Source organism: Tricharina praecox (genome assembly GCF_024521635.1).
Source record: "Tricharina praecox strain CBS 144465 chromosome Unknown BZA05scaffold_21, whole genome shotgun sequence".
Classification (NCBI taxonomy): Eukaryota; Fungi; Ascomycota; class Pezizomycetes; order Pezizales; family Pyronemataceae; genus Tricharina; species Tricharina praecox.
In genome coordinates, this window is record NW_026250423.1 from 261,920 (window position 1) to 283,205 (window position 21,286).

General features: G+C 51.8%; 5 protein-coding genes across 5 annotated transcripts; 2 read left to right on the plus strand and 3 right to left on the minus strand.

Annotated features, from left to right (window-relative positions):
* The first annotated feature begins 870 nt into the window (after nt 1–870).
* BZA05DRAFT_437877 (putative pectate lyase) lies at nt 871–2,586 on the plus strand. Its single transcript, XM_051486464.1, has 6 exons — nt 871–1,377; nt 1,439–1,511; nt 1,572–1,745; nt 1,801–2,004; nt 2,059–2,179; nt 2,229–2,586. Exons 1-6 carry the CDS (start codon nt 1,324–1,326, stop codon nt 2,560–2,562), a joined length of 960 nt encoding a protein of 319 aa, XP_051337322.1. The 5' UTR covers nt 871–1,323; the 3' UTR covers nt 2,563–2,586.
* A 542-nt stretch (nt 2,587–3,128) lies between these two features.
* Nucleotides 3,129–4,254, minus strand: BZA05DRAFT_318765 (S-adenosyl-L-methionine-dependent methyltransferase; the record flags this gene model as incomplete). Its single annotated transcript, XM_051480413.1, has 3 exons — nt 3,129–3,752; nt 3,798–3,941; nt 4,018–4,254. Coding segments are annotated over 3 exons (1,005 nt in total), but the record flags the coding sequence as incomplete, so codon positions are not given.
* Nucleotides 4,255–4,931: 677 nt separating this feature from the next.
* On the minus strand, nt 4,932–9,176 carry BZA05DRAFT_475741 (armadillo-type protein). The gene is made up of 8 exons (XM_051488209.1): nt 8,812–9,176; nt 8,666–8,731; nt 7,685–8,602; nt 7,065–7,635; nt 6,176–7,008; nt 5,939–6,122; nt 5,420–5,883; nt 4,932–5,358 (listed from the first exon to the last, which is right to left on the minus strand). The coding sequence occupies exons 1-8, from the start codon at nt 8,821–8,823 to the stop codon at nt 5,335–5,337; spliced, it is 3,072 nt and encodes a 1,023-aa protein (XP_051337324.1). The 5' UTR covers nt 8,824–9,176; the 3' UTR covers nt 4,932–5,334.
* Nucleotides 9,177–10,028: 852 nt separating this feature from the next.
* Nucleotides 10,029–12,860, minus strand: BZA05DRAFT_475742 (docking domain of Afi1 for Arf3 in vesicle trafficking-domain-containing protein). The gene is made up of 6 exons (XM_051488210.1): nt 12,397–12,860; nt 12,151–12,327; nt 11,584–12,094; nt 10,590–11,519; nt 10,413–10,535; nt 10,029–10,361 (listed from the first exon to the last, which is right to left on the minus strand). Exons 1-6 carry the CDS (start codon nt 12,639–12,641, stop codon nt 10,209–10,211), a joined length of 2,139 nt encoding a protein of 712 aa, XP_051337325.1. The 5' UTR covers nt 12,642–12,860; the 3' UTR covers nt 10,029–10,208.
* Nucleotides 12,861–13,007: 147 nt separating this feature from the next.
* Nucleotides 13,008–19,852, plus strand: BZA05DRAFT_125004 (peptidase family C50-domain-containing protein). The gene is made up of 7 exons (XM_051478729.1): nt 13,008–13,995; nt 14,047–16,135; nt 16,190–16,536; nt 16,586–17,193; nt 17,242–17,987; nt 18,036–18,820; nt 18,875–19,852. Exons 1-7 carry the CDS (start codon nt 13,189–13,191, stop codon nt 19,676–19,678), a joined length of 6,186 nt encoding a protein of 2,061 aa, XP_051337326.1. The 5' UTR covers nt 13,008–13,188; the 3' UTR covers nt 19,679–19,852.
* Nucleotides 19,853–21,286: the final 1,434 nt, after the last annotated feature.

A 21,286-nucleotide genomic window follows, 5' to 3' on the forward strand; every position in this document is an offset into this window, starting at 1 on the left:
CATGTCAACATGGGTGGCCTGGACTTCGCAGTGTCTGCCAACGTCGACCCAGCCCGGGGCCTACCGTGCACTCAGTCCGTTATATCCCGTGGGCACTCTACCTTCCCGTGACGTGGTTCGCAAATTCGTTTTGATTGCGGTATAGGACAGATAAAGTTATTGCGGCTATTGCAGCCTGCCATTTTGCTTGTGGCTCTTTCGTCGACGGGAGCAAGGGGTTTGAGTGGCCTGCGAGACCACATCAATACGATGGCTGGATGGGATACGTACCTGCTTATGCCAATTTCACCTGGGGCCTGCCCACGGATAACGTACATCCATGCGTACGTTTTGTGGTTCGGGGCGTTGACGACGACGCCTTGACATCGGCAAGTACGGCAGACGTTCACCGCCCTGTCAGCTCAGGGGGGCACTTGGCGACATGGCCACGGCGGACCTCTCGCCAGTCGGCCATGGATCACATCCTCCGGGGCTCCTACTATCTCACTAGAAAACCCTGTATCATGACCCTGTTCAACCGATGGATTGCCCTGGCCTACTCATACCTTCGCTTTAGTTACCTACGGCCCCCGCAGTCTTGATAGTACCTGCCTACGTCCTCACCTGCAGGCTCATTTACGGCCTGCAATTCCGGCATCCTGCGCCCCCTTTTCATGGCGAACTTGCCCACTCGCGGCCTCAATACCTCAGCTGCCACAAACGACTCCATCGAGGATCGGGGCAGCGACATAGTGGTCGTAACCGACGCCACCTGGACGCGCCCGCTTGATTGCTTGGCCATGTCGGGAGGGCTGAGGATTCGGGGTATTGTTATTGTGGGGTATTGGGGTAAAGGCCTTGGTATGTCCGGGGTGCATATTGACGGCGGCTGGTGGTATACGCGGTGGTGGTGCTGGATCAATATCCTAGCAATTCCAAAACTACTTTATATTAACGGCTGTACTTGGCCATGCTTCCGAAGGGAAAAAACAGTTCACCTGATTACTTTCGAGCGAAGGTACTGTACTCTATCACGGAATACACCAAAGCCTCGAGTATATGGCATTTCGTCACACTGTTTTTCTTTCTGATCTAGCACAAAAAAATCTTCAGCCCGACAGATGGGGAACGGACAACTTCATGAGTTTTCACCGAGGCTTCGTGGTGCGTGGCTTTCGTTCGTGACAATTGTCCCCGAGAATCGACGGCCATCATGGAAAATCGTCGAGTACATAAGGGAGGCTTCGGAGACGAGTTTTGAGCTTCTTCATCCAGTCCAGCAAGCCAGCTTCCAGCACTGCATTGAACATCACTCACTACATCCGCCGGAAAACTAGCAGCATCATGAAGTTTACAATCCTCGGATGGGCCTTGGTTGGTCTGTCGCAGCTCATCTCGGTATGGCTTCTTCCACATCTTCTCTGGCAAAAATGAACACACACTGACCAGAGTTTTCTAGGCTGCCCCTTCTACCATTAGCAAGCGCCAGTCCGCCGAGGCCGCGAGCGTCGGATATGCCACCTTGAACGGAGGTATGTTTGCTTCCTAGCGAGCAGTTGAGCCAGACAATAGCTAACTCACAAACTTTACAGGCACCACTGGAGGAATCGGTGGTACCGTCACCACAGTCACCACTCTGGCTGCCCTGACTGCTGCCGTCGCCGGTGACGCCAAAAAGATCGTTCTCATCAGCGGAACCATCACTGGCGCTGCCCGTGTCGACATTGGTTCCAACACCAGTCTTCTCGGAAAGAACTCCGCCGCCGGTACATATCCCCTTCTAGGAGTATCCAAAGACAGCTTGCTGATGTTTCCTACCAGCTCTGGTCGGAATCGGACTCAGAGTCTACAAGGAGAGCAACGTCATCATCCGCAACATCAAGGTCTCCAAGGTTCTCGCCGGCACCGGTGATGCTATCGGTCTTCAGCTCGCCACCAACGTCTGGGTCGACCACGTTGAGCTCTTCTCCGACATGGACCACGACAAGGACTACTACGACGGTCTTCTGGACATCACCCACGCTTGTAAGATTTCTCCATCTCTTTCACCGGCGAACGATGCATGCTAACACGCAAAAGGCGACTGGATCACCGTCTCCTACTGCTACTTCCACGACCACTGGAAGGCCTCGCTCGTCGGCCACTCCGACAGCAACGGCGACGAGGACACCGGCCACTTGACCGTCACCTACAAGCACAAGTAACTCCCTCATCTTCCCCCCTCTATCTCCCCCGCTAACAACCCCCAGCTACTGGAAGAACATCAACTCGCGCACTCCGTCGTTCCGCTTCGGTACCGGCCATGTGTACAACAACTACTTCCTGAGCGTCAACGACGGCATCAACACCCGCCAGGGTGCACAGCTCCTTGTCCAGAACAACGTGTTCGAGGACACCAGCGACCCCCTCTACTCCACCGACGACGGCTACGCCGTTGCCACCGGAAACGACTTTGGCATTGGCGCCAACGAGGCCCTCGCCGGCACCCTCACCACCGTGCCTTATTCGTACAGTCTCGGCTCTACCAGCACCACCAAGGCGTACGTCATTGCCAACGCTGGTAACAGCTTGACCATTGGTTAAATGCTTAGCCCGCTGCCGTCGGGGACGAGGGGACGAGGGGACGAGGGGACGAGAGAGATTGGAAGTGTTTAGTTTCGAATTTGTTGTTTTATGTAGGGGGAGGATTGATCAATCGGGTGGAGAGTTGAAGGACAGGTGCCTGTGGATAAAAAAACTGGTGGAAGAATACATTCGTTTGGTTGCAGACATGAAACCGAGTGATATTTGGAGATGTAGTGACCCCTCGCCCGTGACTTTTACGTTCCCATATCCGTTCTATTTTACATTGATATTGTACATGATCTCTTTCGTGTGATCGATCAGAGCTCCCGGCCGGTAATCCCACTATTTTCCACTTGGCTCTCCTCGATCTTCTCCTCCGCTATCGTTTCTTCCGCTTCAGTAGCAGTGAGTATCCCTTCGGCTGCGGGGACCTCAGCAGTAGCAGTGGGAGCCGCTATCGTTTCTTCCTCTTCAGCGGCAGTGAGTATCCCTTCGGCCGCGGGTGTCTCAACAGTAGCATCGGGAACCTCGACTGCCGGTTTAACCCTCAAATTCTTCGCGTGGCCCGGCCCCTCACCCCCTCTCGCCTTCCTCCTAAAAATCCCAAAGAACCCACCTCCAATAACTCTCTCAAAGCTTGTAGGTCTACAAACCATCTCATACTCCGACTCTCTGCCTTCCTCCCCCTCACCCACTGCTCCGGCATCATCCTTATTCTCCGCCTCTGAAATGCTCAACTTCTTATCCGACCTCGACCTGACACGGGCATACCTAACATCCCAGCTCCTCAGCCCGGCACCCGTGCCAGCCCCACCAGGGAATTCAAGCACCTGACTGAGCACCAGCGGCAGCCTCTGTGTCTTCACCATCTTCAAGCACGCGGCCACCTGCGTTATACTCGGACAAAACACGCCGACAATCCCATCCGTCAGCGTCGCCTCTGCCGCAGCAGCCAGGTGGTCGTCATGTCCGGGCAAGTCCAGTAGCACGGCATAGAGGAACCCCTCAGCCTCCCCCTCGCCATCCCTCGCTTCCAACCCGCGCTCTTTCATTTGCTGGCGTATCCACACGCTCGGATCACCAACATAGAACTCGATATCGTCCATGTACATCCCGCGGCGAAACCCCTTAACGACATCACGGGCATGCGCCGAGTGCTTCGCCGAAATGTCGAGCGAGTGCACCACCGCCCCGCGGCGCGCCTTGTCCTCCTCCGACAGCGGCTTGGCCAGGTGCGTGTTCCCCGCGTGCACGGTGCGTGCCAGCGCGAGCGTTAAGCTTCCGTGGCCGGTGCCGGCCTCGAAGATCTCCAGCGGCGCGCTGCCCTCCGCTAGCGCCCCGCCGTCCACATGCACATCCAGCAAACTCGCGATCGTCGCCGCGTCCAACGGATAAACCTACCGGTCCCCCCTCTTAGCCCCGTCCCCCTCCCCCACCACCCCCCGCTCCGCCGCCCAAACCTAAAAGACATACCGGCGTCACAATTCTCGGGACTCTGGTAACATACTGATCAAGGGTCGGCCAGGTGAGGCGAAACTCCGTTCCGCGGCGCGTAGCGAGAATGTCGCGCGGGCCGCGGCCGATGATGTCCGTGTGCGGGATCGAGCCGTGGTGCGATTCCGCGGACTTGTGTGCTGCCAGCGGCTGCGTCAGGTACACTTTTTCTGGATTGTTGGTGTGCCGTAAAAGAACTCGGTCACCGGGAGCGAAGTAGGGGATGTTGGAGGAGACATTGCGGACTTGCGCTTGGGCGAGGGCTTGCCGCCGGAGAGAGTGGAGGAGCGGCCGGAGTGTGCGTGACATAAATACTGCCGTGGTGGGGGTGGGTGGGGCGGTGGTGGGGTGGTGGGGTGGTGGGTGGTGGAGAGAGGTTGCGTTAAGCTTGGTGGAGGATTTAGAATTTAGAGTAAAGATGCACCCACGACTGCCACGCTAAAGTCGCTTTAGCCTCCTGTCAGTGGAACTCTATGTACTTGGCGGGAGATCGTCAGTGAGGCTCGGCCGAGTTCCGACGGCCGCTGATGGGAATAGATACTTTCTTAGGCTTTATATATACCGTGAAGTCAACCAAAACTGCGTCCAATTAACTCAGATACATCCTCAGACGTGAACCGTGGCAGCCGTGAGCACATATTTCAGCGTATGAAACTCAGACTGGACGCTTTGGCAATCGGTAAACGACGAGATAATCGTTGAAACTCAAAAACAACAACCACCCAAAATCTGCCTCGCACCTTGGCATTCGGGTGTCATCCACGTTCAAGTACCTGTCTCCATCCCTAGAGTACCCGCGTTCTTGCAGATTATTTAGCGTTGGACCATGGCGCCGGATGTCATGTTCTTTCGACTCCACCAGGTTTACCGGCGGAAGACCTGAAGTTGAAGTTCCATGTTATGATACCAGTAGTTATTCGTCGGAAAGAGAAGAAATCCAGAGTATGCACAGACCAAGTACCAACCAGGAAATTGAAGAAAAACGAGAACTTTTCTTCATCTGCCCGGGCCCTCATCGTCATCACGAAATCTAATTCCTACACTTCTTCCGACCAATGCTCCTCCATCCTCTCCGTATGATCTCTAAAAAAACGAAGTACTCCAAATAAGTATCAAAGAGAAAAAAAACATCTGTCGCTAAGTATATAGGAAAGGTGAAAAAAACTAAGAATGAAAAAAACTCCGTGGATGAAGAACACAACATATTCCGAATATTTGATGGAGCATGCTGCAGCGAAAATGGTACGATCGTGATATTGTACAAAATCGATATAGAAAGGAAAAGAAAAGCGACGACTATAACACTTCTTGTACGAACTTCTGTGTATCGCGGAAGAGATTAGAACCGATCATTGTAGTGTTTATGGAGGGATGAACTTACCACGAAGAATGCCTTGAACTGCTTCACGTCTGTCTGTCTTAGGCTGTCGCAGTACTCTTCGGTACCCCTGCTAACGCCGATGCGGGGGAAGATGGCGCCCTTGAGGCTGTCCAGGAAGCTCTCGCCTAGCTTCAGGTACAGCATCTTCTGCAGCGACGCAATCTCGCCGAGTACTGCTCTCCCTTGGGCATCCTTGGGGTTGAAGCCGGATGTGTACGGGATTTCCCAGCACAGGAGGGAGAAGCGCTCAGTCATGAGGTTTTCGAAGCCGGAGAGTGGCTGTTCTTGAGGGGGAATGGCTCCCACTAGGGTTGTTACTATCTTGTTATTACCAACGGCAGGACCGAAGACGAAGGACATCTTGTTGAGAAGGTTGACGGCGAGTTTTTGTGTGGTCGGATCTGAAATCTCTTTGGCATAGTGCTCAATTACATTCAGGACAGTCTCGAATTGGTCCTTGTTGGCTGGAAACAGTGTCAGTAGGCTCGATGGACTCGACGTCGGGGGAAATTCGCAAACCTTCGCTGACAAGAACCTGGCCAAGATCATTGTTCAGAATGACTACAATGAAATTGAGGAAGTCTCTTCGAAGCTCGGCGAGCTGGACCTCGTCGTCTGTCCCGGTCACTGGTTCTGAGAGTGACGTAAAGATGCGTTGCAACAGCGGCATGAGCAGATCGTTCAGCATGTCGAAGATCACGTTCTGGAAGACGGGTCAGCTATGGCAAAAACAAGGGAATAACAACAAAGACAAACCTTAAAACCATGAATGAGATGGTTCATCAACTTGAGAAACATAGAGACCTCCTCCTTAGTAGAGCTCTTCGCCATCAATCCCGCGATCCACCGAGGCAGTGTCGGCAGGATATTCGGACCCAGAACTCCAACGATGCGCGCAAACGAAAACCTCGCCGATTCTCGGATGATAGCAAAGTTGCTCAATCGCTCTAAAGCGACCAAGATGGCCTCAGTAACCCGCCCAAACTCCTCTGCAACTTCTGGAGCACAGCTCTTGTCCGGACGACTACCCGTAACCCAATCGGAGAAGCCCTTTCCCAGTGTGCCGAGTGCCATAACGTCATGGTGAATCTGAAGTGCGGCCATCAAGTCTCCACTCTCTGCCGATGCAAGGTTCTTCTCCATGTCGGCAAACATTGGTGTCGTTACCGATTTGACCAAGACGGCCTGTTTTTCGACAGACAATGTTGGGACCGAGCACATGCACCCGACTGCTTCGAAGAGGTAGAGTTGGCTCTCGAAGGTCGAATCCCCAGTCTGCTGGGACTCTGACATTTCATCTGCGTCTTGTTTATCTTTTGGCAATTCCGCACGGATAACGAGCAGGTCGCCCATAGCTCTCATGATCGTTTCGGCAACTTCACCCATATGCTGTCTCAGGCTCTTGACAAAACGATGAAATAGGTACCACGATCGAGTTCTAACACGGATATGGGTGTCATGGATACACTTATTGAACCCCTCTAGTGCCTGTGGGATGTAGTTCGTGTGCACTTCAAAAAATGCGGTATGTCGCATGAAGATTTCCATAGACTTGAGTTTGATAACTGGGTGAGGATGATCCGCGACATCTGCGCGCAAAAGGTCAGCAAACTAGCTCGACCCATCGTACTGAGAGTTGCCTTACTAGAAGCCATCATTTTGCCCAACATGTTGACGAGTCTCTCCGCTGGAAGACCGGTAGGTTGCCCCTTCGCGAACAGACCACCGTAACGCATCGCCATCTCTCCAAAGGAAGACATCTCATAAAGAGCCAAGTCCACATCACGCCAGTCAACCGAGTTGTTGCCACCTTGCATCCTGTCGAAAGTTCCTTCTACAAGTTGGGACATCAGATCGATATAGAGGCCTTCATCGATTGTCGAGATAGCATCTTGCATAGTCTTGAGCTGCCTCCTCAGCTGCTCGAATTCTGCCTCCTCCGACTGTTCATCCTCATCCCCCCAGTTCGTGTCGGCATCGTATTTCGTCTTCATCACAATTGCGTTCAAAATCGGCTGAAGCATAGCTGCGTGCCCGGGCATGAGTCCCCCGGTAACCTTTTTTTCCTTGCGGATGAATGACAGGAGCTCGGTGGTGACGGGGAAAACAGCAGCAGAGGTATCATCGTAGTCATCGGAAAAGAACCGGAGCAGCAAGGGCAGAAACATTTGAAGCAGATTTTCAGCCCGGTGCTTGTTGTTTTCATCAACATCGTCCTAGCAATTGTCAGCATGGTCTCCGAGATGGAATATCAGGTGTACCTACTCGGCCCAGTATGGCGACAATATCCATCATGGCCGCATTGACCAACTTCGCCGCCCCTTCGGCAAGATCTGTATCATAATCGTCCGCCTTCTGGTCCTGTAGGGCTGGAGACTGAGCGATCTGATCTGCGATCTGTCCAACATTGAGGAAAGTAATCAGGTCCAGTTTGTCTGCGGGCTTCATCTTCTTGCTAACGATTTCGGTCAAGGCACCAATCGCCGCATCGCGAACCTTGCCGCCAAAGTCCATAAATTGGAAGAGCTGGCTCAACATCAAGTCATTAACGACGAGCGAAATATCAATCCAGCTGACCCATCGGCTAATAATCCTGAGACCCATCTCTACGACTGAGTTATCTTCTTTGCCCTTCCACTCCTCCATGATCTCCTGCCATGTCGCGACTAGGTTCCGCATGTCTCGCTCACGCACACAATCTTTGATCATAACATTCCTCTGCCCCTCCTGCGGAGTCCTTGGTATAAGAACATCAGCGACCTCGTCGTGAACACTGGCGCATACACGCAAGAAGAACTGGATACCCGGGAGGTTGTCCCACCCAGCGCCAGGCGAGGACTTGCCGAGAGCGATCAGATCATCGAAGAAAGTCTGCCAGCTGTGCATGTATGTTGCGATGAAGAGCATCGTCATAACCTGACCGAGCTTGTTCTGGATGAAGGCACTATCCGAGGGAGCAGGCCCGGGCCCATAGCTCTTCAACACATATTCCCAAATAACCCGACGAATATACAGTATGGATTCGTCGTCTGCGCGCTGCGAGCGTCGATCGATAGCTTCCTTCAGGATCTCAAGGCAGTACATGCAGGTTGTTTCGGACGCCCGCGGGGTACGGATGAAAAGCGACAATGCTGCCTGCCAGCCATCTTCGGAGGCTTTGACGGTGTGGATGTAGGTGACAGCCTGTGTACATCAGTGGTGAGCTGGAGCTCGGCGGCAACTTCAGAGCGTGGGGAATGGACGAACTTGTTGCGCGAGCTGGGGGTCAGCATGACGGCGAGGGTCCGCCGCGATCTCCACAGCTTGTTCCAACTAGTGTTCCAATATGTCAGATGATAGCCCTAGCAAAAACTGCTGCGAGGAGAATGCCGGACTAAGAGGTGTAGACTCACTTGGACGTCCATTGCGGCTTGCGAGCAACACTTGAACAGCGTCGCTGAATGCTATTCCGTGATCACTGGAAAGCGACTTGGCAGGCGCAAAAAGCGTAGCGGTTCCGTTACGCGTGAGATGTGTCGCGTGTGCGGGGTTATGACGAGAGGGTGGTTTTTTTTTTCTGTCGGAGGTGATGTGTCCACGCCAGGTGCCGATCGATGGTTGCGAGAGTATTATCGAACTGTTGCGGCTACTAACGATATCACAGAGGGGTTCTCAGGTGATATTGATATTTCGACAGAGGTTGTCTAACGTTATGGCGGGTATGGAAATGTTGTTCTGTTGCGTCGCATCTGTTGCTTGAGGTGAAGAGAGGCCTGACTGTTAGCTGGAAGGAATTAACTTGTATGGTGGGGCAATCGTTGACGCTTGGACCACCTCTGACTCTCGAAGCACGTGATAGGTAGCCCTTTAAGCGTTGTGGTCCATTTTGAGGTCGTGTAAACCTACAACAACCACAAAAGTCACTCTAGCCGGATACTCTACAACAAGTTAGAAACACCATCCATGTGCGTTGGTGATTCAGAATGCAATTTTCGATATTTCAGGCCTATCTGGCCAGAAGTTGCATGCATGGAAGAGCTTTCAACGGCCACGTCTTGTCAACGCCACGCCAGAAGTTCAGTCCCGGATCTTTACTCGCTACTTCTCGCTACACGTAAACCGATACTGCGACGGCTCGTAAGGGACGGACGAGTGAGGCAGCATGATACGGACGACGTACGGAATGACGGCTTTCCTTCTGCTCGGTTCTTCTGGAGACTTTTACTAGTTCGCATTCGATCAGCCCCCAAGAAATCTACACCTTGTACAACGGTCAGGATTATTGTGCCTACCGACTGGATGCAGTGTAACCCCACGATCAACGAACTTCAACTCGGCAAGCTGCGTCCCAAGTCGATGACCCGTTTGGATGCCGTAGGGAAGATATCTAGCGTTTGGCTGTGTCACCGCCACGCGTTCTAGCCGAGATATTTTACCCGGGAGAGGAACGGCGCCTCGTCAACGGGAAGGATTCCGCGGCGGGTTGCTGGCTCGGCACCTGGCTCGAAACTATCACGATCTCAAAGCCAAAAGTGAAGATTTACGTCACCTTGCAGCGGAGCCGCACTTTAATCCCCCAGGACTGACTTGGCGTGCGAACACTTGTTCTTAGTCCTTTACCGGTGATATGGTTTAATTGATGCAAAGCCAGTGAGTCATATGATGCGCCCAGACTCAGTATCCACCAACTCACCCCTGATCGCCATTGGGTTCGCATTCATAATCACATTGTGGGTATATACACCAGTATCTAACCCATATATCCAACCCAACGCCATAACTCCACCACATCATCCAACCGATTGTACATTCAATTCACCATTGATCCCCCAAGATTCAGTCCCGACATAGTCAATCCATTTGTAGCCACGGGACTTTCCACAGCATTAAGCTTCTCCTGTTGGAGTCGTATGAATGCAAGCTTTTGAAAGCGGTTCAGGGAATTGTAGAAATGGCGGCCAGCCTAAACGTATTAGAAAAGGTAGTGGTGGGGTTAAGTGGCCGGGGTGTTTACCATGTGGACTGATATACGCTCGAGCAAATCCACGATTGCGAAGCGGACTTTCTGAGAGGGGTGAAATAGACCCATCGATATGACGAATAATCCTCCCTGGCTCTCCGGGAGTGCACAAAGCAGCTACACAGGGGGTTAGACATCAATCATATCTGGACGAGCATGCAAGCCGCTTACTTGGTTAATCTCCTCGTAATCATTCACATACTCCTTCAAAGACTGGTATATCTTTGCGGATTCTTCAGTTGACAGCTTCAACGTCCGTAAACGATCAATTTGATGTTGCAGGTCCATGATTTTGATCGGTTTCGCAACATAGAACGACTGGACATCCTGCACATACGCATGATAACTTCGCGTACCTCTCCAGCCTTCAATGCGCATCATATTCGCCGACAGATCCCGGTGTTTCGACTGCTCATCTGGCCACACATGGCCGTGTCCGCGGATGACATGATTCTCCTCATGCCCTATCCAAAGCTGGCTTGAGCCGAAGACTAACTCTTCGAAGGCAGCGGCCATGTGCGTGAAGCGGATGACATAGTCTCTCCACTTTGCCCTGACAGCTTTCTCTCCAAAGCGAGACGAGATACAGTGCACAATGTCGTCCATGAACGCGTTATCACCGGTATCGTGGTGTCCTGATACAGTGGATATAGCGCCGAATAAGGTTGCGCTGTCGCTAGGGCCTGGCTGCTTTGTTTCGGTAGATATCTTGATGCGGCCCGTATCGATATTGCATAGGATGTCCCACCAAGTGGGGTGGTGAGCGAACGCCGGGTTCTTGACACCGGCGATGAAGCCAGGCACCATTAGGAGCTCGTCGACCTTCGAGAGATCTGTGTATGGAAACGCATGGCGAGTGAAGCCACGAAGAGTGCCACCACTTACTAACGCGCACGCTGCTAACACATGGTTTGCTACTTCTCCCGACGGCCTGTCATGGCTTAGGAAAATGATTCTTTTCTCGGTGAGAAGGCCGTTTATCAGAACAATCACTGGATGTGTATATGGACCGTTTGTTGTGAGGTGGGGGTGAAGTGGAAAGGGCTGAGGGTTCTGTGCATGCGGAGCTGAAAATGTTGTAATCAGTTGGATCAGTGAGAACTGGCGAATGACCGATGTCAGCCCATTATCACCACAGGATACGGCTCGAGAATATAGGACCTACATCACCAACGGTCTCGGGCACGATGGCAACGGGCACTCGGATCGGTACAGGTATGCCATTGTACACCACCTTTGTTTCGAACTCGTGACTATCCCGGTTTATTGTAATTTTTCCATTCATTACTTTGTTTCTTCCAGGTGCCAGGTCAATGTACGTGGTTGGTCTTTTCTCCCCTTCGGAGTCCGCCGTCCCCGGTACTCCCAGTGATGTTGAGGGTGAGCGAACATGCGATGCCGCAAGCGCCGCCGCAGTGAGTGAGGTTTGTGCCATCTCTTCAAATTTCTCCGAGAACATATCTTTGTTGTCGCTCGCGGAAAGTATCTGGCGTTCGAAGATGGACAGCCGCGGCATGGCTGAGAGGTCCATGCTGTTTACGGAGGTAAACAGCTTTGTCAGGATATCAACCGACGGGTTTTTGAAATAATCCTCCAGCGCAAAAAGGAGTAATGGCTTGTAGATATGCAGGAAAGAATGCCGCGTACATATCGCCATCGCTTTCACTATTGCACCTCTATGCAATATCTATTAGCTTCCAAGTCTGTGCATGCATAGTCGGCCCTACCCCACCTTTTTGCTTCTTTATCATGCTTCGTGATGACAAGATTAAGGACGTATATTAACGGCGCCTGCACACCGGGTTCTTGCTGTTCTTCGGTTTGCTCGGCGTCTTTGTGTAGGAAGAAGATTGTCCAATCCTGATCGCGAGTATGGGCTCCATCCGGAAGCATGAGCTCCGCCAACATGCTGTTATGCGAGTCGGCATGATCAGCGAGTGTTCGCATGCGAAGTATTGGCTACATTGCACGGGCTTACTGTTCATCGCCACTAATTGGATTCGGATATTGGTGCTCCATGATGGACCCTTTATCGATGGAGAATTCGGCCACGAGAATGTAGTCGACATGTTGCTGATTCGCTGAAACATAGTATCCGCCTCCGACCATATGCCCATTACCGCCAACGCTTCGTGAGCTTCCGACGCTGGCTCGAGAGACGACAGTACCGGCAGTGCTAGCTGTGGTCCTAATGGAAGCTCCGTTGAGACTGGTGCCCGTCATCTTGAGGTTTCCGGTGGTGGTTGGGCGTTCGGGATAGGAGCTATGGGATTGCTTGTGTACACGCGTGGGTCGTCACTCCTCCATTGACAAGGAGATGGTGATGTGCCGCCTGGGAGACAGTTGAATTGTGAGAACAATAACTTGAGATATGCTGTCAAGAAGTCAAAGGCGGGAGACCGGGGAAGCGAGAGAGACTCGATGAGCTTGACTGAGTGAGCTTGACTGCAAACCACGGGCGGCTCTGTCGCATTCCCATCCCCTTGGAGAACTAGCCCTGTGTAACTCGAGCTGTCATTCGTTTCTGTGTTGATCATTACCCTGTTGTCATAGCAACTGAGTGCGGAGCGCGTCAAAGTTGCTCGCTCCACACACTTACGCGCCGCTACTTCCTGTCTTTGTTCTTACAGCAAAAGATTCCCATACGCCGTACTAACAGAACAGAACTCCCGCCTACGTCCTCTCGATACACCGGCTTATTAGGCAGGATATATATAAAGATCCTTTTACCGGCTACTCCACTGCCGTCCTCCCGACCCCTCCTTCCACGATGCCTCCGAAAGCAGCGGCTCCTCCGAACCCATATATCACAATCAAACAATCTCTCTCCGCCGAGTCTTGTTCGAGTACAACATTAGCATTGCTCACCGAAACCCTCTCAGGCCCTTCCTCGTCACTTCAAAAGGGACGAAGTGCTCGACCTGCATCAACTTCGAAAACCCGGCCGAATGTTCCACTCCAATTACCAATCGCCGACCGGTCAAGGCTCGCAGTCGAGGTCATCAATGGCAGTCTACGCTCTCTGGCATCCCATATTGAAGCTGCGAAGGCAAAATCATCAAGTGATAGCACGCCACCGCCGGGCAAAGACGTTGCAAAAGGAGGACGCAGACTCATGACACAACCTGAAAAGGTGCTAAAGGCACGGTCCGGAAACAACAACGACATGTCACTTGGTGCTTCTGATGGTGTCGACTACCTGGCAATGTGCTGTAGCTTTTCGATATCATTTTTGATATCCAACGAATCAGTCGAAGGCATCCAAGCAACGCAACCACTACAGACGGAGAATGCACGACTCAGTCTTGCGGGGAAGTTGACAGCGCTTGGGAGATACGGCGTCGCAATGAATGAGCTGAAGCTGTTGAAGTGGAGACTATTGGGTCTTATGCGAGGGGATAGTGGTGGTGAGAGTTGGTTGGTTGATGTTAGAAAGAAAGTGGCCAAGGAGGATTTCTCAACACTGTTGGATTTTCCCGGGGTTTCAGCAATGAATTCAGCATTTCCTCTAGTAATTCAATGCCAACTTGGAATTTTGCGCTGCGTCGTAGGGATGAAGAAGCCCGGCTTAGCAGATGTAAGAACCACCACCATAGATCATTTCCTTGGATGCTAATTTCCGTATCAGACTATCCTACCCTCACTGTCGGCTGAGACCGGCCCTATCGCATGCACCAAAGCACTTGCTAAATCGTCGGCTTCGAAGGCGTTATCCCATATCACCAGCCTATTGCAGATGTTGCTTACTTTACCACCATCTATCTCTTCGAATGAGGACTCAGTCTCGTCCTCTAGTCAAACACTCTGCGCACCGAATACCGCATTTCTTCTTCAGTTCCTGAGCGTAGAGTGTTTGTTTATCCAACGGAAATTACGTCCAGAACCGAACCCCAAAAGCTTGTGGGAGTATTATGGGAAGTATCTAGCAACCTATATCCGGAGGACACAATCGTTGGATCCGAACCGTAAACGAGAACGATATACACTCATTAGAGATACAATAGAAAAAGTGAAAAGGAAGTTCACACAGGAAGCGTTATCTCTTGAAGTCTACAAACTGGTATCCCTGGCAGCATCGGAATCGAATCTCCCCGCAGAATCCCAACGATGGACCAGAGAATGGCTAAATGCGTTGCAAAAGGGCGGCGATCCGATAGACGAGGCCCTGACGGTCCTTTGTCAAGTTAGGTTGGCTGTTCTGGAACTGAAATCATTACGTCTAGCACTCGTCGCCCAAGGGATACCCCCGCTCGATCAACTAGAAACTATTGAGACAAGGGTTGCTCTTGCTTCCGAAGGGCTGGGGACCATTTCACGAGGGCGAAAGCCAGACCTCTACCTCTTACTTGAGGAAGCAGGACAGTTCAGACGTCATTGTCTTGCTCTTCTGTCTGCGCTACCACACGAAGGACGAAAGGTCGGAAGCGACGCAACAATCCAAGCAGAACGGAAGCTACGAAACATTTGTGACCGAACCTTTCGAGGTGTGGTGAAGTTTTGCCGCAAAATCATGTCCTTGGGCACTACCGAACAGGAACAGGAAAGAATAGAGTCGATTCTACTCCCTGCAGTAGATACCGTGGTCTCGGCATGTCTGTGGGGATTTGATATCCGAGATGAAGAGTCATGGACGAACATCCAAGAGTTTCTCGGAGATTGCTGGACGACGGTGAACTCTATTGAGAGGGAGAAGCCCGGAACGGTGGAGACTTTCTACAACAAGCTTTCGACGGTCTTTTGGCAAATGTTCCTGCTTCTACGAAAAGCGCCTGGGTCTGAGAATAAAGCCGTGAAGGCCCTCCGGAATAGCATAAGTGCAATGCAAGATAGACCGGTTCCCGAACTCATCAGTGCGTCGATTGCAAGAAAATGGGAGATTCTGGGAGGCTTATACCTGAGTGTTCGGGAATACCGGAACGGCGAACAGGCCTACCTTAAAGCCTTGGAGATTGCCTCATCGACTGGCCTACTAGAGGAGCTCGGAGAGCGTGCAACGCAAGGCGAATCTATCCAGCAACTAATCAGCAGCTCTGGTAAAGAGATTGCCTCGGTCGGCGCGGTATTGACAGGTTTGGTCAAGATAGCAACGAAGAAGAAGGATAGGGTCGCTGCAGAATTGCGATTTGACGCTTATGGTCTCAACACCACCAGTAGAGGCTGCTTACTCGAATGGTGCTTCTCTCTGGCTCAAGAGCATATGACGGATGATGGTTCGGTGGTGAGAGTGCTTGGGGAACGCCTGCTGGATGTCTACGAACTCGAGGAAATGCCGATCCGCCGGAGCAGAGTCGTCGTCAATCTCTTGGAGCTAGTCGTTGATCAACCCGAATTGCTTGACCTAAAGGAGGTGCGACTTTTGGCAAACGAAGTCCTCGAGTGGGCAACCGGTGTTGCTTCTTGCGATTTCGACGAGGATGCGGGTCTTGAGAAATTTAGAGATGATGTTCTCGCCCGTTGCTGCATGGGACTGGCTTTGTCTGACTGGCCGAATCGCTCGGACCTCGTGCTAGGGGCCTGTGAATTGTGGAACGGCATCATCCAACACGAAGGACATTGGGATGGCATTGTGTGCAGGGTCGACCATCCAGAAAACACCATCAAACGGTTGGGAATGTCTGCGGAGTTTTTCGACATGAAAGGGGAGTACGACGTGAGGCTAGTGGTTCTAGAGTTGGAACTGGGCCTACGGAAAATGGAGGTTACGCCGAATTACGACGGTAAGTCTTTTGGGCCATTATCTCGCAACTAAAACTAATGGGGTACTTCTCTAGCTTTGATTGGACTATATTCTAAAATTGGTCTCCAGTATTTGCGGCTGGGATACTCTGGAAAAGCGGGAATGTCACTCGGAAGGGCCCAAGCATGGCTCAAAAAGTTGGGCGACGATGTTGCCACTGCGACCCAGCTCGAATGGCATCTTGCGTATACGGAGTATCTCGTTAGTATCGGAAACCTGGACAAAGGGTTGCAGTATTTCGATGTGGCGGGTCAAATCGCCTCTCGAGATGAGGATTTCGAATCCTACAAAACCAGCAGCAGTGGAAGTTTGAAACGTGTGAAAGTGAACCGGGCGATTGCCGACGCTGCATATGTCTCAAGCTTACTCGCTTTCGAGAAGGTGAGCCCCGTCTTCTAAAGGGTACCGGTCATTATGCTAACGACTGTAGGGAAACGCCAACGAATCACTTGTCCATGCGCGCCGATGTATCAAGCTTAATACTAGAGCTTGGACTGCGCTACAGATGATGAGTAATACTGCAAAATCCCAAGGAACAGACTCCCTGGCGACCAATCTGCAGGCGCTCTCTCTGGCGAAGGAGAATTCTGACAATACCGATGCTTTGAATCGACCTGCTCTATGGTCGCTCGTATCGGCCCTTCATCAGGGGTATATGCAGACCGCTAACATATATCGACACCTTGGCATGATCCGGGAATCAATGTATTACGTCAATGAAGCTCTCAAAGCGCTCCAGGCTGTCGACGCGAAACCAATCATTGATTGGACGAATGTATGGCTCGGAGATCTGAAGATCAGGTGTGGCGAGACCGAGGAAGGCGAGGCAATTCTCAGGGCTGTAGAAGAATCCATGAGTGCAACTCGAGCAATGATTTCTTTCCATGTGGCCAAAGGCAATCTGGAAAAAATGCAAGGAGATTTCGAGTCGGAAGTGGGAGCTTATCGGGCCGCAGAAAAGATGATCGACGAGCTGCTTGCCAAGGCTATGGACAAATCGACAGGAGACACTGAAGTGCAGGAGGAGTTGCCCAATCAGTAGGTTTTATGCATCATTCCTGTCTGCTTGATACTAATAGCGCCCAGAGAGGACGCAATGGATATCGATGAGGAGAAACCTTCGACTCGTTCAAGGACGCCTACACGGTCCAGGACCCCAACGCGGGCCAAAACACCGACACGTGCAAAAACGCCGACCCGTGCAAAAACACCGACTCGAGCGAAGACACCTACGAGAGGTGGCAAGGCTGCTGCTGCAAAGGCCGCTGCTGCTCAACCAACTTCTGGAGAATCGGCTTCATCGATTTCCAGCGAGTGTGTATCGTTGTTGAAGCAGAAGGGTGACATCCAACGACTGATCGCCCAGAGCCTGGCTCTACAAGGGGAATGCGACCTTGCTGCAGAGATCCTGGAACGAGCAGCCAAGCAGCCAGTAGGAACCCAAGAAGTCATTTCACAAGGTCTCGTCGAAGCCACAACACAGTTTCATGAAGCCTTTTCTCTGGTTGCGTCGGATCCGGTGTTTAGCGTGTTACAGGATTCAACAATATCGCTGCCGAGTGTCGTAAGAGCTCTTGAGATTGCTGCGGCATCCCCGGTCAAGAAATCCACGCGCAGAGAAGCCGCCAAACCATCCAAAGACTTTATCATGGTACTTGAACGTGCCAGAGATTGCATTTTCAGAGTCCATTCCAAGGCTATGAAAGCGGGGTCGTCCACTACAATACCCCGAGTTGCTTCGCTTCTCACCAGCATCATTGTCTTGCTCTCCGCCCTCACAAACTCCAAGGGGCCAGGTCCTGAGCATCCTCTTTATGCTAGCTATTCGTTGGGTATGTAATTAATCCGATGCTCGTTTGTGACCCCACTGACAAAAACAGAGTTGCAAAAGGTGCTAGCAACGCAAAGGGAGAAACTGGTTGTCGAAACCGACAAGTTCGTCCTTACTGCAAAAGAAGACCTACATTGGCCTTCAGTCGGTGTGCCGCACGCTCACACGGCACGATTCGATATCATTCCGTTCGAGTTTCTGAACTTCCAGTCGGAGTACGTCGATATAATCCCGAAAAAATGGGCGGCGGTATCCGTAACGATGAGTGACAACAAGAAGGAGCTTTACATCACTCGCTTCCAGTCTGGAAAGAGCCAGTTAATGGTCAGGTTACCACTCAACCGCCACAATTCTCGGGACGACTATGAAGAAGTGATCGAGTACGAGATGGCTGTTTCGACTTTGAAGGAAATCATCTCGAAGTCAAATACCAGCACTCAGCACGCCAAGTACATGGAGAATAAGGCGGATCGCGCGGTATGGTGGAAGGAACGTGAGTCACTGGACAAGGAAATGAGTGATTTGCTCGAAGGGATTGAGAAGACCTGGCTCGGAGGCTTCAAGGGAATATTTTCTCAGTATCCGAAGAACCTGGCACTATTTGCGCGATTCAAAGCGACTTTCGATAAGATACTTTCCAAGCTACCCTCGAGGAAAAGGAAAAAGGGTGGAAAGGTAGAGATTGATTACCGAATTCTGGAGTTGTTTATAGCACTAGGCAACCCAGATGGACAGGACCTGGTCGAGGCACTCACAGACTTGATTTTCTTTGTGGTCGACATCTTGCAGTTCCATGGCGAAGGTAATGCCTATGATGAGATCGACGTAGATTCGGTGAGTGGTTCCCTTGAATGCATCACGGTCCCCTATAGCTGACAAACCTTCCAGATGGTCGTGGGACTGACCGGTGCTTTGTCGGCATATCATGAAGAGGCGGCACTTAACCCGGAAGACATCGAAGCAGAGGTTGACCATACCATCCTCATCCTTGACAAAACCGTTCAGACACTCCCATGGGAATCGATGCCCTGTCTCCGCGAGCACTCGGTGTCACGACTTCCATCAATGGCGATGTTGCGGGACCGAATCCTCCAAATGCAGCAGACCAATGACGACCCAACCTCTCGTGCGGGCCACTACGTCGCCCGCAGTTCGGGCACTTTCATCCTCAACCCGGACTCGGACCTCAAGAATACGCAAAAGATGTTCGAGTCCGACCTCAAGACGCTACCGGGCAACTGGACCGCAGTGGTCAACCGAGCCCCAACAGAAGAGGAATTTAGGGAAAACCTCACGTCGAAGGATATCATGCTATACTTCGGCCACGGCTCGGGCGCCCACTACTGCCCGCCACGGACCATTCGCAAGCTCGACCGTTGCGCAGTGACGTGTCTGATGGGCTGTTCCTCCGGGGCGCTCAAAGATGCCGGGGAATTCGAACCCTACGGCATGCCGACCAACTACCTCATTGCGGGATGCCCTGCCATCCTGGCAAACCTGTGGGATGTAACAGACAAGGATATCGATCGGTTCACTAAGGACACGCTGGAGAAGTGGGGACTTATCGGGGACCGTGGCAAGCCGGGTATGAGCTTGGTCGAGGCGGTGACGAGCGCGAGGAAGAAGTGTCTTCTTGGCTACCTCAATGGCGCAGCACCGGTCGTCTATGGCATTCCCGCCTATGTAAAATAGACTGCGGGTGCGTGGTGTAGTTATTTGGCATATCTTGCCGTGTTGATGGACATTGGTTTTGGTGTACATACATGGTCTTACTCTGCGATGCTAGGTTGCCAGTGATCCAACAGCTCTTTACGGTCAATGGGCATGTCTTGGTTCGACGACGGGCACGTCCGTTTTGGTGTAGATATCTTTGCTCTTCAATGTTGAATAAGTGCAACCAAGTACTTATTGCTGCTTACTTGACTCCACCGGTCATTGACCGCGTTTTGGAGTTGTGCCAGCCCTTCATCGTATAATACTCGCGAGAGGTATGGGCAAGGTCCAGCTTGAGAATCAAGGCCTGTCGACCAGTCGCTTCTATACTCTACGTATTGCTTTTCATTTCTTACGAGTGAACAGCGGTCGAGATGGTCGAAACCTCTGGCTGGGTCCTTATGTTCGGTTGGGTTGGGTTTGAGGTTGCGAGTTATCGTCCGTGACGGCTGGGGGACGTAGGTAAGCAGCTTATTTAGCGATGGAGTCGGTGTGGAATATTATTCTTATTCTTATTATCATTCCTATTCTTATGTTGGGCTTTGTTTTTATTGTTTTAAACCCCCCAAAAAGGTGTTTATCCGAATCCCGATTCCTGATGCCCGTAGTTAGTTAACTAGAGTCCCGGTCATATGGGGCGGACAACATTCCGATTCGTATAGAGCCCGGTGAGACTCACTGAACGCCGGACTGGGGGGCGGGATCCGTACATGGTAGCGCGAGTAGGGTACATACCTTCTACATGCCTCCCATACCTGGTACTCTAGGTACCGTAGGTACCGTATGTACCTAGAGTACGATCAAACCCCACCCAACCCCACCTCACCTGGTGGTGTTGCTGCTGCTGCTGAACTGCCGGTAGTCTCTAGCTACATAACTACGGATATATATTTACGCACGAGGCACGGGTTTCGTGTTTACTCTAGTTAACTATGGGCAGTAGCGCAGTACGGTATCACGGCCGGGCCCCGGCGAGTTCGGGGTGGACACTAGAATCTATGACTTACCGGTACTCCACACTCGTGTTCGTGGTGTTGTTGTTGTATTTGTTGTTATTGCTGTGGACAAACAGCCAGGTGGGCCTGGTGGAAATCTGATGGGTAAGTATCATCGTACATGGGGGATTCGATTGGATACAGCCTAGGAAGGTAGGTACTCTACGTACTCTACGTACTCACCCCTCCGAGACACCCACCGAGGCCGGATGCAAGTTCATGATTGGTCACGCGCGTACGAACTACACAACACGCCCTAGATACTCGACATTAGCCCCCATAAATTACTCGTATATATGGAAGCTCCGTTTGGTTGGCCAGGGATCAGTGAGTTGCAGTCCAGCACCAGCACCAGCACCAGCATGTAAACACCTACTCTACACTACTCTACTCTATGTGTGTGTTGTTTTGATCGCCAGCATGGGTATCACTACAGTATCTAGAGTAGAGTAGATACCGCGGCTTCTCCCTCCCTCCTTCCCTCCTTCCCTCCCTCCCTCCCTCTCTCCCTCTCCCACTCGGATCTTTGCCGTTTGTTTGTTTGGTGGTGGGAGAGTTAGCGAGTGCGCATTGGCTGTGTGTGTGTGAGTAT